Genomic DNA, 16,961 nt, shown 5'->3' with positions numbered 1-16,961 from the left:
GTGTGTGTGTGTGTGTGTGTGTGTGTGTACTGTGTCTTTTATAAATTGGAAATGTCACAATAGGAAGAAACCTTTTGTGCTGCAGCTCCTGATTATCTTTATCCTAAGTTATCTTTGTGATGCGTTGACTAATCCTTGTCTTTAAAGAACTGTGAACATTTCACACAACACAACATTTACTGTAAAGAGTCGAGTTACTAACATCACTAGTCCATCACAGACTCTTATCAGGATCTTTATTTTAAAGTTAAATCTTTGTGTATTTTAAAACGCTATATAACCCAAGAATCTGTCAAAGTGAAGGTGAGCTAAATCATCATTATCGATTAAAAAAAAACAGCATTTTCTTTATCCCCGAAAGTTCCCATTTTGTAACAAAAAGTTTCTCCTGTATATGCAAATCAAATCTGGTGTTGTAGTACTCGAAATCGGTCTTGAGACCACTTTTTGAAGGTCTCAGTCTCAGATTGTTTGAACTCCGGATTTTAAATCAAGCCCGGTTAAGACTACCACTGAAAGGATATTTTCCCACGCCATCACTGAGATTAGAAGAAAAACGCCTTCTAAAAGAATAAAAAACTTCAATTCATAAATAGATTTTTATCCCCCCCCCCCGATTATGTCCCCAACTTTACCGGTGTTACGGTCTAAGTGAGTGACACGCCCGCTAAACACAAGATGATGATTTGTCAGAGATATTTACGGTCTTGGTCTTGGCTTCACCCCCAAAGTCCAGTTCCTTTGACGAATGTGAGTACGGTTCACTTCATGTCACATCGCGGGCGCCTGCTCAAATAAAATGCAGTAATCAGAAACTTGGATACTGGTATTGATCATGGGTACAGGGATATGAAAAACCAGGTTTCTGTGTGTGCATGTAAACGCCACATCCTGAATATGATCAGAACCGGGATAAGGCTCATAACAGGAATACTCAAGTCCACATAAACACAAATTTTCTCTTCTGACAAATAACAACAAATAGCTGTTTAGTGAAGACTTGTGTCCACTTAAAGGATCCTAACCTCACAGCTGCTAACCCCCTTGAGGTGTGGTTGTGTCGTGTTTCCCGAGTTTCTCTGGACTAGTTTGTGTTCACAGAAATCGATGGAGCTGTGAGGAGAGTGAGAGTGGAAGCTTCTTTACATTATTCGATTTAAAGGCTTTTATCAGCGGGGCGTGAGCAGAGGATGAAGTTAGAAATATCCTGGGAGCTGACGGGTTAAAGCGGAGCACTGATTGGGTCATCATGTATGGACTCCATCTCCTCACAACTCCTGCTTCTCTCCAGGTCAAAATGACGATGAAACAGAAAAGGTACATAAAGGGGCTCGGCCTCCTCGCAGTAATGTGTGTTTCATATAGGTCAGTAAAAAATTTTTGTGGTTGATTTTTTTTTTCTGGTGTTCAACGTGTTGGTTTTAAAATCAGGTTATGTTTGGTTTCCTGTTTTTGGGTGGCATACGAAATAAAAACAGTAACCGGAGGTTTCTGTGAATTATTCCAGCTTAGTGTCGACTCATCTCTGTGCTTTTTTTTTCCAGACGTGAAAGAAAAAAATGGAAACCACAATTCGAATGATGCGCTCAAACAGATACCTGTGGTCTGTCTCCGCGTCCCTCTGTCCTCATTCTGTGCCTGTCTGACACGTCACTTCATGTTTCGAGTCGTAGAGTCTTAAGGCAAAGTCATGAACCAGGCAGAGAGGGTGTAATGAAAAGGAACTATCAAGGTGCATTATGGGAGATGGAGAGCATTTTGTTTTTGGAGCTTAACTGGTATTAGGTACCTGACATCAGGATGTCCCGACCTCTTCCGATACTATTTGATCCATTCTTGTAAAATCTGATTCTTGTGACTTCCTTCCTTTTTGTAACTGAGATGCTTGATCTCCGGAGTTTCCCATAAATCACTATTTTTTTTTGACGTCCAGCGGTCTCTCTCAGCCGCACAAACTGAGGATCAGAAAAGTGAGAGAAAAAACGTTTGCAGGATTTCATTTCTTCACAGATTTAATGGAGGCTGATGTCGGCTCTGGCAGTCCCGTTGGTGGAAGTTGTAACGAGACAGCGCCGGGTCAGCAGATTGCCATGACAACGCTGCCATACCCCATAACATTTCATTGTGTCTCCCTGCTCCTAGTCCCGCCACGGTTTGGCCTGGCCCGGCCCCAGCTGTGTCGGTCTGTCTCTCCACGTGACACGGCCTCCTCTCTCAGCTTTTATTCTGCTCTCGTTTGGAACGTTTGGACAAAAGCCAAAAAAAAAGGCAGCTGCAGAGTTGTAACGTTTAAGAAGCTGAATGGCCCAAAAAACTCATCCATCAGCGTAATAAAACCTGGAATCAAACTTGGCATCTCCAATCCTGATTAATGTTTGTGATTAATGTTTCATTTATTGAAAGCTTACAAGCCTTTGCTTGTTGACTGAAGTTCACATTTTCCTGGGGCTCGCTTAAAATTAAACTGTTATTTCAAAATTACATTTTACATTTAATGACTCTTACACAGCGTTTCCTTTAATTTATTGCAATAATCAATTTCTTTTACGGCCCTGTTGGGTTGCCTGTCACTGGCCCAGCACAACCAGATTCATGTGATCAGGGTGGTACAGCTAAATGACTTCAGACGCAACTTCTGTAAGAGGAGAAGTCTGATGGAGGACAAATTAGAGTATTAAAGAGGACACATTATCCCCATTTTCCACCTTTTTCAGACAGTCCCCCTGTGGTCTAAATGAAACATCTGTGCTGTGCTTTGGTCAAATAAAACATGAATCAAGCACCAGAGGAGGTTTGTGACCCTGTATAAACCAGCTCTCTCAGAATGCTTCGTTTGTGTGTCTCTTTAAATGAGAGTTTTCCCAGTAGACGTCACTCCTCTGTAACAAGAATAAAAATGGTGGACCTGTACTAAAGTTTTGCTCTAGGCTGAGGGTGGAGTCCATGGGTGGAGATACCAGGGGAGGGGAGGGGATTTTTTTTTTTTTTACCAGAATCCCACTGTGACATCACAAGGAGAGCACATTTAAAATGGAGCATTTTCTCTGTGTTGTAAGACTTATGCAGACCACAAACAAAGGACTGGATGGGTTTATTTCACATGTTGTGGGTCAGTAGACTCTCAGGTTACCCAAATATATGTTCAAAAACACTGTACAAGTGGATTTTTAATTTTATGTCTCCTTTAAAGTTGACCTATACTGAGCCCCATTTAAAAAGGTACCTTGAGTGTGTCAATGCTGGATTCCCAAACTAAACGTGGGCAATGTTTCTGATCATGAGTTAAACGTATGTTGGTGTAATCCCAGGAGAAGCCTGCAGGGGGCTTGTTCTGCAAATCGTGCGATAGTTCCCCGATATGAAAACAAGAATTTCACCAGAAGGCTTCAAGCCTCTACATGAGCCATTGAAACCTCTCACATAGGCTCTCTTCTCCTTGCACTGGAGAGCACCCGCCTCATGGCAGCCCTGCAGCGTTCTGCCCCCTCTGAAGGCTTCCAGAGAGCTGGCCAATCAGAAGTGGGCATGTGGAGAGAGGGGGCCTTAAAGAGACAGCAACTGAAACAAAACGTTTTTAGGCAGAGGCTGAAATGAGGGTGTCATGGAGTTTTTTGAGCTGCATATCATGTAAAGCTCCTCTATAGGTTTTACACGCTGACAACATGAAAGATGAAAATTAGGATAATATTGGATCTTTAAGATGTTTGATACCTGCAGGATTGCACAGCTCCTGTATGCACATTTTGTACATTTCCTGTTATATCTTATTCTTACAGTCACCTTTCTAGTTATCTCCATGAATAGGAGGAATAAAGTATAAAATAAAGGTGGCTAAGAAGCTACATGCTAAGAAGAGGAGCTGGTGTTTCAGGCAGTAAATCATGAGTCACAGCACATTTCAGTCTGTGTCTTAAACCAGATTGGACCGGATCACTCTGCCTTGCTGAATCCACCTGTTTTATAACAGGTGACCTGCTGATATATAAAAAAAAAAGAGTCGGCTGTGAGTTACTATAGGACAGGTCTGCAGCAAACAGAACATCATGGTGATGTTGTTGTTTTTTCAAACTAGACACTGATTTAAGTGTGAGGTTTTTTAGTGATGTGCATGGCGCGCTAAGGCGATCGAGCAGGAGAGAGGAAGGAAAGATGTCAGGGATCAGGAGAGACACTTTTTCACATTGCAAGGGGCGGCTGTGGATCAGTGGAAGAGTCGGCCGTCTTTCAGCCGGAAGGTCCATTTACTAAATATTACAAACAGCAGGGTAGAGGTTGAGTTGTTTTCAGCTCTAACAGCAGTTTTGTGATTTGAGTAAATAATGTGGTTGACCTTAAAGCTCCTGTGAGGGACGTTGAGTTTGTGTTGGTTTTTGCGAGCTCTACAGTCAAAGTTGATGGCATTTAATTAATGGCATTTAATTAAAAACAGCTTTCCAAATAATTTCTTTATCTTGCATGATCTCTTTCTGGGTCATTTACTGTCCATGTTGGCGTTCACACTTACTGGATTTTTCCTGATGAAGAGGGGGAGGAATCAGAGTCACAGCCTGCTTTCAGTAAACGCACTGACGTGAACAAGGAGGCGGAAAAATCTGATGACTTTAATAGCAAAGGAAGTCTTTTCCTCCATCAGCACAAACACACTGCTGCCTCGACACAAACTCCTCCATCTCTCTGTTTCTGCTCCCCCTCTTCCTCCGTCCTGTCACTCTTATTTCTCCCCTTCTCTCTCCTCTTTTCTCCCTCCTTTTATTGTCTTTATCATGCTTTAAATTCTTTATGTAAGTGTTTTGTCACCCTCCCTCTTTGTCTTGTTCTTTTCACAGACATCAGTCTGTTTGAGGCATGTCTCCATGCTCTTGTTGAAGTGCATTTATAATTTATAATTACAGAAGGTCGGATGGATGGATTGTAGATCATGGCCTGATCAATACAGGTTCTTTGGGGGCGATACCGTTATCAGGGAGAAACAAAAATCAGATACCGATATCTTGATCGATCGGCCGATATCTTTCTTATATCTATCTTCGATCTTAAGCGAAAAAAGACACACCTTTATTGCGTTGATCTCTAAAATGCAGTTATCAAACACTTGTGGAAAAGATATTAAACGTAGAAAAGTAACTGTGCATCACCGCCTTACACTCTGGAGGGTGATAATGCTTGTTGTAATCCATATAGCGCCCTCTGCTGGTGAAAAAGAACTGCTAGTGTAATCCAACGATACTCAAATTAAATACTTTTTGACTGGAGAATAAATCTGGTAATATCTGCACATGTCTAGGATAAAATTAGCCGATACCCACAGTCATTTGATATGCTAATATCGGCTGGGCGATTAGTCGATCATGCTCTACACTAGATTTTTTGAAAAATGTGCTACACCTGTATGCCTTTACAAGTCTGTTGATTTAGAAAGCACCAAATATAAACAATAAAAACAGAGACGTGTCTATAATAAGCAACATTTGTGCTTAAGGTTCAGGTGAAGTGAGGATTAGAAGGGTCTATTTTTTCGTCCGAGTGAATGCTCATTTTAGTTTCGACACTAATTTATTGTTTATTGTTTGAAATAAAATAAATGATAAAAATTGAAAAATGTCAGTCACACCTTGAAGCCTGTGTCCACCTGCCGGGATTGGGAGTGTTTGGACTGTGCACTTCAATTTGACAGCCAGCACTATCAGCAGGAGAAAAACAAAAGATAGACGTCAGCATGGGTTAAACTTTATTCATCTTTCACATTGTTTTACATTGACACACATTCTCTTTTTCCTGTCATTAGTGTAGACCTACACCCAACATCTACTCATTTTTATTTTTAACCGTCTTAATCTCTCTCAGCATCTCTGTCCATCTCTGCATCTTTCAGTTTATTTATTTTTTTCCCACTGTCTCTCGTCTGACTTTCCACCAGCAGCCTGCTCGTGGTTCATCCCTCTGCTGATGGTCTGCGTCGCGTTACATAAACACGGCAGACCATCCAGCCGAGGGTTTTCCCTCTCCTCCTGCTAGATAAAGGATTATCCACGATGCGGCTGGGTCCCCTTTGGAAAGCCCAACCCCCTCAATCCCATCCCGATGCTTTATCATCCCCGACCCTGGTGATGATGTAACATGTCGAGTGGAGAGATGTGTTGGAGGGTCAGGACATCTGTTTCTGTGAAGTTGAATGACTGCAGCGCTCAAACTGATGCGTGGAAAGTCTTCAAAGTCAAGTTAAACGTGGTTTAGACTCAGTTTACTTCTTCCTTGGGCAAAGATGCCTGAAAGTGGCACCATTTCAGGATACCTAACAAGACAAACCGTAGATGTTTACATTTGAATTTTAAATCTATTTATTCCAAGAATCAAGGTCTAGATATTAAAGCTCTTAAAGGCTTTATATGCGATTTTTTGATCCAGCAGATGTCGCCCTTGAGCACCAGCATGAAACCAAAACAACTCGCGCTGCATTGTTGTGTTAGCATGCTAATGCTAGCGATCTTTATTATGCTGGTATCTTCACACTGCATGTAAATTTACCTGAAATGATCGTGATCTAGAAACACAGTTAAGCAGTGAGTACAGTATGTTATTCTTCTTTTCTCTAGTCCCTCAATTAAACAACTTTTATACACGAGGGGAGGAGTCAGCCAGCCGTCCTGGCGATGTAAACAAAGTGAAGATAGGACTCTGAAAACTCTGAAAACATCACAGACAGTGGGACTCGGGTGTTACACCCATTGTAGACAGTCATGACTCACAGAGTTATTTTCAGAGGATATACTTGATTTCTATTACATTTAAGTGTGTGCATATAAAGCCTTTAGGTAAAATACAGCATGGAAAATCAGATGGGAAATGTGTGGGAAAATGAGTGTTTTATAACAAATCATATCCCAAAACGCAGGCTCCAGAGTCGGCCGTTGTCAACTCATTTTGAAAAGAACCAAACCGGTGATTTAATCTCTCCGCGAGGCGTCTCTGAAACGACTGCCGACATGAACCCAGAGCCCCCCGCTGGGTTCCCAGGACTCTGACAGTTAGATAACCTTCAGTCTGGTCCAGTGCCTGGCCCAGCTTTGGGGTTTTTAAGTCACGCCACTGGATTTTTTGTGTTTGCTTTCAACCTCAGCCAAGGACTTTGGGATGTTAATTCCCTCTAATTGGAGAAATCTTATTCTCAGCCACGAGCAGGCCCCCTCGTTACAGCGTCATATGATCCGCACGCATGACCCACACACACACAGCCTTTTGTACCTCGCTCTTAAAGCTAGATTAGTTTGACTTGTGGCATTACATAAGGGTTAAAGTTAGGCGCCGAGTTTAGATAGTTTAGCAAGTTTGACGCAGAAGTTTACAGCCCCTCCTATCGCACCGTTGTTGCTCAATCTGGATCGAAACACAAAGACAGCAAAGGCAAAAAAATTGCATTTAATCCAATCAATCTTTATTTTTAGAGCGCCGATTAAAAACAAATGTTGTCCCAGGACACTTTGCCAAAGAGCAGGTCTAGACCGTTCTCTTAAGACCTTTCAACCAAGCGGTTATGTTATATGAAATGGATAGAGCGTTCAGGAGATGGTGGAGGCCAAACACAGAGGTAAAAGACGGTGAATATTGGACATATGATCATCAGATGGATAGAAACAAGACTCTATGGAATGATATTATTTCCTCGTGTCTGCTGGATGTGGAAGAAGGCAAACATGTTTAGTAACATCACTTCATGAAACAGTAATACGTGACATGTTTGGTCTGTTTTAATGGTTTATTTTGCATTGAAGTTTCAGCACTCCCCTCATTTCTTTCTCCGTCCTCTCCTCAGCCATGATGTACGTGATGGGAGCACTGGGTCCAGCGGCTGGCTACCTGCTGGGAGGAGTCCTCATCGGCTTCTACGTGGACCCCAAGACTATTGTGAACATTGATCAAAGCGACCCCCGCTTCATCGGAAACTGGTGAGAACTATCTCTCTACCTTTGGTGGTACAACCGGCGTGTATGAAAACAAAATAAAAACTTTGCTCCAATCTCTCAGAAACCTTTGAGGACTCGCATCTAGAAATATCCACTCAGAAGATTTTTTTTGTCTCCTGTTTCTTGTGAAACTTATCATTAGTGTTGGGTCAATTAAAACACAAACCATGAATAATAGCTCTTCCAAATATGTCAGAGAACCAAAAAGAAGACGTTGTCTGGACTCACAACATCATCATCATCAGGCTCGCACAGCTTGGTGAATTTTACCCGCTTTCAGAGAGATTGTTTCAAGATTAACTCCAGTGCCGAGGTCAATGACCTGTGGGTTAGTTCAGGCTTAACCCAGCTCCGCTTGGTACCAGGATTTCTCGGATGAACATACATTTCCCGACGTTCTTTTTTGATGGAATGCAATTCAATTTAGAGCTTCAAAGATTCCCAAACACCAACATTATGATGCAGATTTTTAAAAAGTCTAAATTCAGGGCGTCAGTTTAGCTTCAGGGCCTCATGTGCAGAAGGCTACAGTCCTCACCGCCGTCCCAAGGTTTGAGTCAAATCCTGGACATTTTTTTGCATTTCTTCCCTTACTCTCTCCTCCAAATGTTCCATGTCACTCTCAACTGTCCAACCAATCAGGGCAATTAATAGCCAGAAAAACCATCAAAAACCAAATTAATGGTTTGTCAGGTTTGTCTCCAAGTCAAGGTCAGCTCAATCTTTACTGCTGGGATCTTAGGAGAATCTCAACACTGAGGCTCTCCTGACTTTAACTTCCTGGTCTTCGCATTCAATTTGTATGTAATCTTGCTGTGCAAAAAAATGGCTTTTTTTGCCTTTTTGCCTGAACACATTTTATAAACAATGACAAGAGATTTGATGCCACGTTTCTAAACTTCTCTCAGCGAATGTTTAGATAAGAAAATGAACCTTCAAATGATTTAAATTTTGAAGAAGCTGAATCCTTATTTGTTACAAGAAAAACACACAACATGTTTAAATGGGCAGAATTTTTACAGCCCAAACTCTGTAGCATCCTCTTCCATTACTTTCTATAATGTGAATGATTGACAGGTGTCATGGCCCGCCCCCTCGATTTGCTGATCAGTTGGACTTAATGCATTCAGCCCACAAACTGCCGACTTTTTTTTTGCCAATGACACAACTGTAGTCACAGACTGTGGAGATTAGTGTTGCAGTCAAGACCACACTAATTGAGACCGAGTGAAACCCGGGACCAGAGTGCTCTGAGACCAAGACAAGACCAGGACCAAGGCAGGGCGAGACCGAGTCAAGACCAAGACCATAAATATCAATGAGAAAATCATCATCTTGTGTGCAGGAGGCGCGTCGCTCACTTAGACTGTTACACCGGGAAGGTTTGGGGTTGTAACCAGCGGATAGAAATCAAACTACAAATGAATGTAAGTTATTTGTTCTTTTAAAAAGAGGCGTTTTACTTCTATTCACAGTAATGATGTGGAAAAATAGCCTCTCAGTGGTGGTCTTGACCGGTCATGATTTAAAACCCGATGTCCGCCCAGTCTGTGACCGAGACAAGACAGAGTAGAGTAGACCTTCAAAAAGCGGAGTTGTTGCTACAACACTAGTAGAAAATGTTAAAAAACAAACTAAGTATCTCTTAACTAATAAATCGTTTCTTGCGTCAAAACTACAGCAATCACAATGCTAATTAATTTAGCCTGTAAATGGCATTTTCCATTATGTGTTAGCCTCAAGCTAACTAACTAAGATGGACATCCCGGTCTATCTGTGAGAAATTGCGCCCCTCCTGGAGAATCATTTACCAGCTGCGACTGATGATGTTAAAATATAATTCTTGGTTTCTACGGCCTCACTTTAAGCACATAAGATGCATGTTTGTGCTTTAGGGGACGTTTTCTGCTCATACCTCACACCCTCCGTAAATCCGTCAGAATGTTGGCGATGTGGTTAGTCATCTATTTACAGCTCTCAGCGATGCCGTCCTCTAACTGACAGAACAACCAGTGACTCACCAGCCAACAGCCACAGGCTTCCTACATGAATTATAGGTGATGATGGCAGTGAGAGGATGGATGAGTGTACCAGGGATTTTTGCACAGGCTGGACTACATTTGATTTATTTATTTACGTGAACAGTAATGAGGCCGAGACATTAAAACGATACAAATGTGATCCCGTTTTCTCTCAATCTGTCCCTCTCCCGTCTAGGTGGAGCGGGTTCCTGCTCTGCGCCGTGGCCATGCTGCTGGTCATCTTCCCCATGTTCACCTTCCCCAAGAAGCTGCCGCCCCGACACAAGAAGAAGAAGAGGAGGAAAAAGGTGAGCATGGACGACCTGTCCAGTGACGACGACGTCCACAAGGAGAAGAGCAACAACAACAAGAACCAGACGGTCACCTCGTCCATGGGCTTCGGCAAAGACATCAAAGGTACCAGAAAACACCGTACATGATGTCAGCTCTAAATGGAGGGTTTGCTCTTTTCTCAAAGAAGAATATCAAATATAGGGTCTGGCTATCTTTAAAAATCAGCCTGTTGCAGTCGGCAAATGAATGAAAACCAAACAGTCTGTGCTCGTTGCTAATTCATTAGCTGGTGAATGATTTAGATACACATAGGCACTGATTCAGAAAAAGTGGGTTCAACTGCTTTTGCGCTCCCTAAACTTGTGCAAATGAATCAAAAAGACACAATTGAATCCACAAAACACACGCAAAGGGTTAAATGCAACACTCACTCGTTGCAGAGCAAGCACTGACCAAGTGCGCCGGTGCTGTTAGCGCATATTTAAATGAGCCTTTTAAGCATTAATTTGTGGGGGAAAAAGACCCAATTTGATATAAATCAGCCTCGTTGCAAAGAGCTTCAAATTCACAAATGTATAGAAAAATCCAAAATCCAAAAAATCGTCTGCTGTGAGTTGGTGGCGACTGCACCAAAGAGATGTGACGTGCAAACTTTCCAGTGATCAGGAAAAAGTGTCCGCCTTTGCATGACTTCAAATATCAATAAATTGTTAATTTAGTCTTCAAATGACTTTGACACTATTATAAAAATAACCAGAGGTTAATTCAGTTCAAAATTCCTGTCCTGAAATTCATATCCCAATTTTATAGGCTGACCTCATGACTTGATAAATGTCCTCCCCCTCCCCCCCGAGCTCATCATCCTCATGTGGACAGAAGTGTGAGCTCTGTCGGCATGAGAGTGCAGCTCCGCGCAGAGTAAAAGTCTTTTCTCCACATTCAGGACAACAAAGAAACAAAACAAGAGCAAACTGCCCGGAGTGGGGCAACTTGTTGTGGCGTGCTTGTGCCTGAATATCATCAGTGCTACTGCTATATGCTACCTTGAGACGGAGCGGATAGCAGGGATATGATGCACACATTTTGGAGCTTTTAGCAGCCGCAGTCCATTCTCAGTGAATTAGATTCTATTTGTGGTCGTAGCTGACCTTATTTATTTATCCATCAGACTAAGGAGCTTCTGAAACGTAGCAGATTCGCAGCTCACTCGCCCACGTTTCTGATGGGAGAGGGAGCTGCAGATTAACAATGCAAACTAGGTAACTCAACAGTCTTCTGATCACTATTGCACACCTTCTTCTTTATGCGAGAAAAAAAATCCCAACTCCTACGCAAGGGCTGCCAGAAGTAAAACAAGCAGGTGTGGTGAATGCAGACGGACTAGTGCCTTCATATGAAAAGACTCTAATCTGAGGAAGTTGCAGCGCAGACTGCTACGGACACTGTTTGTACAATAAACTGCACAACAAAGCATAATATTTGTCTGATTTTTAAATGAAGAAGAAATCAAAAAGGCACCGGCAACAGCAGGAAACCAGCAGAGAAGATATCAGTGTCAGAATTAGCTCAAGCCTAGTCCATCTCAGTCCATCCAGGTCAAAGATCTGACCTGTATCTGATTTGGATCCACATATGACAGTGGCCCAATCTGATTTGAAACACTGTTTAGAATCAGATCTGAGTCACAAATGAGCAAAGAAATCAGATTCAGGTCTTAGAAAAAGAAAGCTATTCTTTGGACTTTTTTGCCTTGATTAATAGGACAGCTGAGGAGAGACAGGAAATGTTTGGAGGAGAGAGTGGGGGGGATGACATGCAGCAAGGGGTCGAGGTCGGATTCGAACTGACGGTCGCTGTGACGAAGATTTTAGCCTCTGTACATGGGGGCGCGCGACATAACCGCTAGGCTCTCCGATGCCCCAGATTCAGGTCACTTGTGCCTGCAGTGTGAACGCAGCCTCAGAGAATGATGAATCCTTTGTTTCCCAACAGAACGGTTCAGTGTGCCATGACATGTGAAGTAGCAGCGCGGACTTGTCGGTCTCTCTTAGCCGTCTGGAAGTCATTGCATATCATGGACATATTCTTAAAATTTGTTTTGACGAGGACAAAATATGACAGAAACTATTTCCTGTCCGAGCAAATTGAACTCCCCCAGCAGCTCTGCTTGTGTGTGTGTGTGAGGAATTTTTACCTTAACGTCCTGTTAGGTGGGGGTGTTTCTGCTGTAAATGTCCAATGATGAAATCGGGAGACAGACTGGGGATTATTTTTGGATTATCTAGCCGAGGTCAGACAAACGCAGCAGAACCTGAATGGCTGACAAACCTTTCATGTTATCATGGTATCCTGGTACACTTCTAATATGCTACAAAGAAGACCTTCACTTGAAACATATACGTATATATTTCTTTAGCCTGAATGAATTCATGAAAATTCATACTAACACGTCCCGACCTGCTTGTGACCGACCGAGTCTCAACTTGAATCATCCCATTAAAAAATGGAGGTTTCTCTTTTATTACTTCTCGTTTTAGTCAACGATGTAGGGTTTACTTTCAGATTTAGTTCTTCTTCTGTTTCCTTTAATGCTTGAAATACAAATTCATTCCTCTAATAAGGAGGGGGCCCGCTGTTTTTAATTAAGTCAAAACTACAAACAATCCTTTCATTATTCTTTCAGGACAGAGGGAAGAGAAAATGTCTTTCTCTTATTTCTTCTTCTTGTTTTTCTCTCCAGACCTGCCCAAAGCAGCAGTGAGGATCCTCAGCAACGTGACCTTCCTCTTCGTCAGTCTGTCCTACACGGCGGAGAGCGCCATAGTCACCGCTTTCATCACCTTCATCCCCAAGTTCATCGAGTCTCAGTTTGGCATCCCGGCCTCCAGCGCCAGCATCTACACCGGTGAGCTGAATGAAACACCTTCTTTTCTTTTTTTCTGCCAAGTTAGGGCCTCATCCAGTCAAATTTTTACATCGGCTTTCAAAAACCCGATGTCTGTCCTTCTTGAACTACGATTTATATGATAACACTCTCAAATTTGGTAGGAACTTTAGTATCATGATGTCAAAGCCTCTGCTGCAGCACAGACAGGATGCAGACAGTCCAGATTATTCATACAACACCCCAGACTTTAATATCTGCCAGTTCAGCGCTGCTCTGATGGTTTCATCGTAGGGCAGAGCAGGAGATGCTTTTGGCCCGCAGCTGCGAGCCAGCACGCATTAATAATAAAGAAACTGCTGGTCTTCAAATGAAGGGGGCACCTGGGACCCAGAGCTGGAGCGTTGAGTGCATAAAACACACACACACACATTTAGAAACACAAAGATACAAGCACACACAGGCTCTGCACACATGCTTAAACAGGCATAAAGTCTAATACATGACATGCTAGCACGCCATGTTAACTCTTTTCATATAGATTCTGAAATTAACCCTGACACAATATGACCTTAAAACACAGAGAAGAGCACCCTTAAGAACATTAACCATGAGAAGATTGAATTCTCATTTACTTTATATCAATCTATATGGCCTGTCGGTGCTCACCGAGTCAGTAGCTCTTTCACAGTGAGATTTCTTGAAAGCGTAATATTGGTGCCCCGTGTGAAGTCACAGTACCTGGGTTGATGAAGCATGATGTGTAGAGAAACAGCAGGAGCTCCACACACACACACACACACACACACACACTCACACTCACACTCAGACATGCACACACCCAGACAGCTCTGCTCTTCCTCTGCCTCTGCTGTTGTCGTCTCGCCCCTGTAACGCCTCTATAGGCGGTACTTAGGGGGATCAATTTGTCCCCCCTTTACGCCTCTGTGACATTCAGGTTGAAGGAGAAACGTCACAGGCTCATAAATATCGCGCCTTGAACATGCAGTCTGAATAGGGCTAATGTCAGACCTTCAGGCAAGTGTCAAACCAACAGGTCTTGCAGCGATGGAAGCGGGCAAGAGAAGTGGTTCAGATAGAAGTGATTGTACCCGACCTCAAAAGCCTCTGCATGTTTCTAATAAGCTCCACGAGCAGAAACGTGCTCAAACTAGGATCAATATTGGAGATGCTTTTGAAAAATGGAGAGAGGTTAGAACACAGAAAGGTTTACAGACCGATGCAGAGCTGGCTAAACACTGAAGCTTCAGTGTCCACCACGTGGCAACCTGCGTGAGCATCCACTCTAGAGAGGAGGGGGCGGAGAGATAGCTCTCTACAATGTTTTGAATTTGGACTGCAGTACCCATTTTAAACACTAGGTGTCAGAGTTACATTGCTCCTTTACAAAAAAAATGTACACTGAGATCCTTTGGTAGACCAGCTCATATTTGGATTATAAACACCCAATAATCACATGGTTCTAAAGAAGTCCTCAGACCGTCATGGTGTACCTCAGAGATAGAGAGCCACTCAGAGCCGTCTCTCTGCTCGAGCTGATAAGAAGCTGAAAGGGAAAGTTCTGCTCAACTCTGCGGACCTCTTATAGCCACTGTTACTATTTAGGTTTTCTGAAGCGGCTGATCACAAAAGTGTTTCCTCGTTTTAAACCTGTGCGAGAAATGATTGAGCAGAGAGAGCTGGGACTGAGTTTTAGGAACATCATGGACTAAAGGGGGTGGCTGGGGGTCAGTTGATAGAGACAACAAGCATCACAACAACAGAGAAACTCCCAGGATTTTATTATTATTATTTATGCGATTGCCAAATGTTTGAAAAGTGTTTTGGTTTAAGAGCGGCACTTATGCGGTTTTCCTGAGTTGAATTACTAAAGACATTCACCTCTGATTCTGACTGCCAGTTCCAAAAGGGCAGCACCTCATTCATCATCACACCTGCAGGCACCATTAGTCATCTGAACTTTTACTTTTCACACACAAAAAACTCTGGTTATTGATGGCTGAACAAACAAATCTAAAAAAACAATCTCCTCTCTTTCACATGCTTCAATCTCTAAGATTTGATCCAAAGACATTCCTTCTCCCAAGACCTTTGTTGTCAGAAATGTTCCAGTGTTGAGTTGTGTAACTGTCTCAGCTGTAGGAGGAGTGGGCTGGAGAGCCTGTGATCAAAACTGCCACTCATACTGTGTATTTTTGTCTCATGCCAGCCGGTAGTGGGTGAAACCAAAATATACCATAAGAACATTGTGAAGGTCACTGTTCTCTTGTTTGGTCTCTGTGGAATATGACTAAAACCCTTTTCACACATCCCGAACACTTCCAAAGAAATTTAGGACCGAGTTGCTCGTTCAAACATGTTCCACACATTAGGGGACTTTCCCTGTCAGACGGATGGAGGGTGAGGGGAGGGGTAACACCGAGCGGCAACGTCTGGTGTTGAAAAATGAAGCAGATGTGGAAGTGTAAAAATCCTGCAGTTCATCAAGTGCCCACTAGATGCTGGCTGCAGAAACACCAGAAGTCACATACACACCCATTCAAAAGTAATCATGTTTTCAGCCTGTTTCAAAAAAACAAAAAGGACTGATTAGCTCATGTCTTGATCGGGACACACTGTTTGGACATCACATTTTTTTGATTTCTAATCCATTTGGATTTTATGAATTATAAGCATAATTCACAATAAGGCGTGTAGCTGACCTGATTGACAGGCGGGTGCGGTGTAACGGTTTGTCAGGAGGATTAAAACCCACCTCAGCTCCAGCTCTCAGCCTGTCATTAGGTAGACTGAAAGTTAGGGTGAGTCAGCATTTCCAGCATGGAGACCGGCATCGATGGGACTCCAGTGCCCCCTGCAGGAAGAGACGAAGGACACCACTCATTACCTGCACAGATCAGATTGTACTGGTTGAGCTCTGGTCACAAAATCTAAACGTCCTCAATCAGAATCAGAAATACTATTTTAATCCCCCGGGGAAATTTAGGCATTATCAAAGCTAGTTAGCTCACAAGAGGAAAGAAGGTTACCTTCAAGGTCGGGTCAGTAAAATGACCATTAGGCGTAGGTAAATAAAAGGTCATCATGTTGTGTTCAAAAGTAAAGTCGAGCAACAAGTTAAGATATTTTTTCTGGATTTCCTTCTATACTTTGATGCTTTGAGTAATAAAAACATGTTTAATCAGAACAAAACATCTTAATTTGTAAAATGTTCTTCCCCCTTCGCTCCCTGCAGGTGTGATTATTGTGCCCAGCGCCGGCGTTGGCATCGTCCTGGGCGGCTACATCATTAAGAAGCTGAAGCTTGGAGCTCGCGAGTCGGCCAAGCTGGCCATGATCTGCAGCGGAGTCTCCCTGCTCTGCTTCTCCACACTGTTCATCGTGGGCTGCGATAGCATCAACCTGGGAGGAATCAACATCCCGTACACCACCGGGTGAGCTGAGGGGAACTGGGAGGGGGAAGCACTTCGCAGTGTCAAGGCGACCATTTTTGTGTCTTAATCTAGAGTTTAAATTTACCCGGGGTGTTGAGTTGTCGCTGTGCAGGTTTCACAGTGACGTTCGTGGATTACAGGAAACACATGACAGAAAAAAGAAAGAAGGAAAGAAGAGCCTTAGAGTGTAGCCATAAGTTAAAGATAAGAAACGGACTGCTTGGAAAGTGTTAAAAAACATTAAGACAAACTAAATATAATTAGAGAGAGGCCAAGTTATCTATGCAACGTCTTTAAAGACCTATGGATGGTTTCTCTCTGTGTTTACATCGATCGATTAAACCAA

The 16,961-nt window shown here is 42.8% G+C and overlaps 1 protein-coding gene across 1 annotated transcript in view; it reads left to right on the top strand.

The window, feature by feature from the left end:
• The window catches only part of LOC109999616 (solute carrier organic anion transporter family member 5A1-like), a 38,932-nt gene that overhangs the window by 9,098 nt on the left and 12,873 nt on the right, over positions 1 to 16,961 (top strand). Inside the window, exons 2-5 of the mRNA XM_020654706.3 lie at positions 7,811 to 7,943; positions 10,179 to 10,399; positions 13,017 to 13,181; positions 16,417 to 16,615. Of these exons, the coding sequence (XP_020510362.3) occupies positions 7,811 to 7,943; positions 10,179 to 10,399; positions 13,017 to 13,181; positions 16,417 to 16,615 (718 nt within the window). The remainder of the gene's footprint in view (positions 1 to 7,810; positions 7,944 to 10,178; positions 10,400 to 13,016; positions 13,182 to 16,416; positions 16,616 to 16,961) is intronic.

Source organism: Labrus bergylta, chromosome 4 (genome assembly GCF_963930695.1).
Source record: "Labrus bergylta chromosome 4, fLabBer1.1, whole genome shotgun sequence".
In the NCBI taxonomy this organism is placed as follows: Eukaryota; Metazoa; Chordata; class Actinopteri; order Labriformes; family Labridae; genus Labrus; species Labrus bergylta.
The sequence above is the reverse complement of the archived record's forward strand: the minus strand, read 5'-3'. Positions and strand labels throughout refer to the sequence as shown.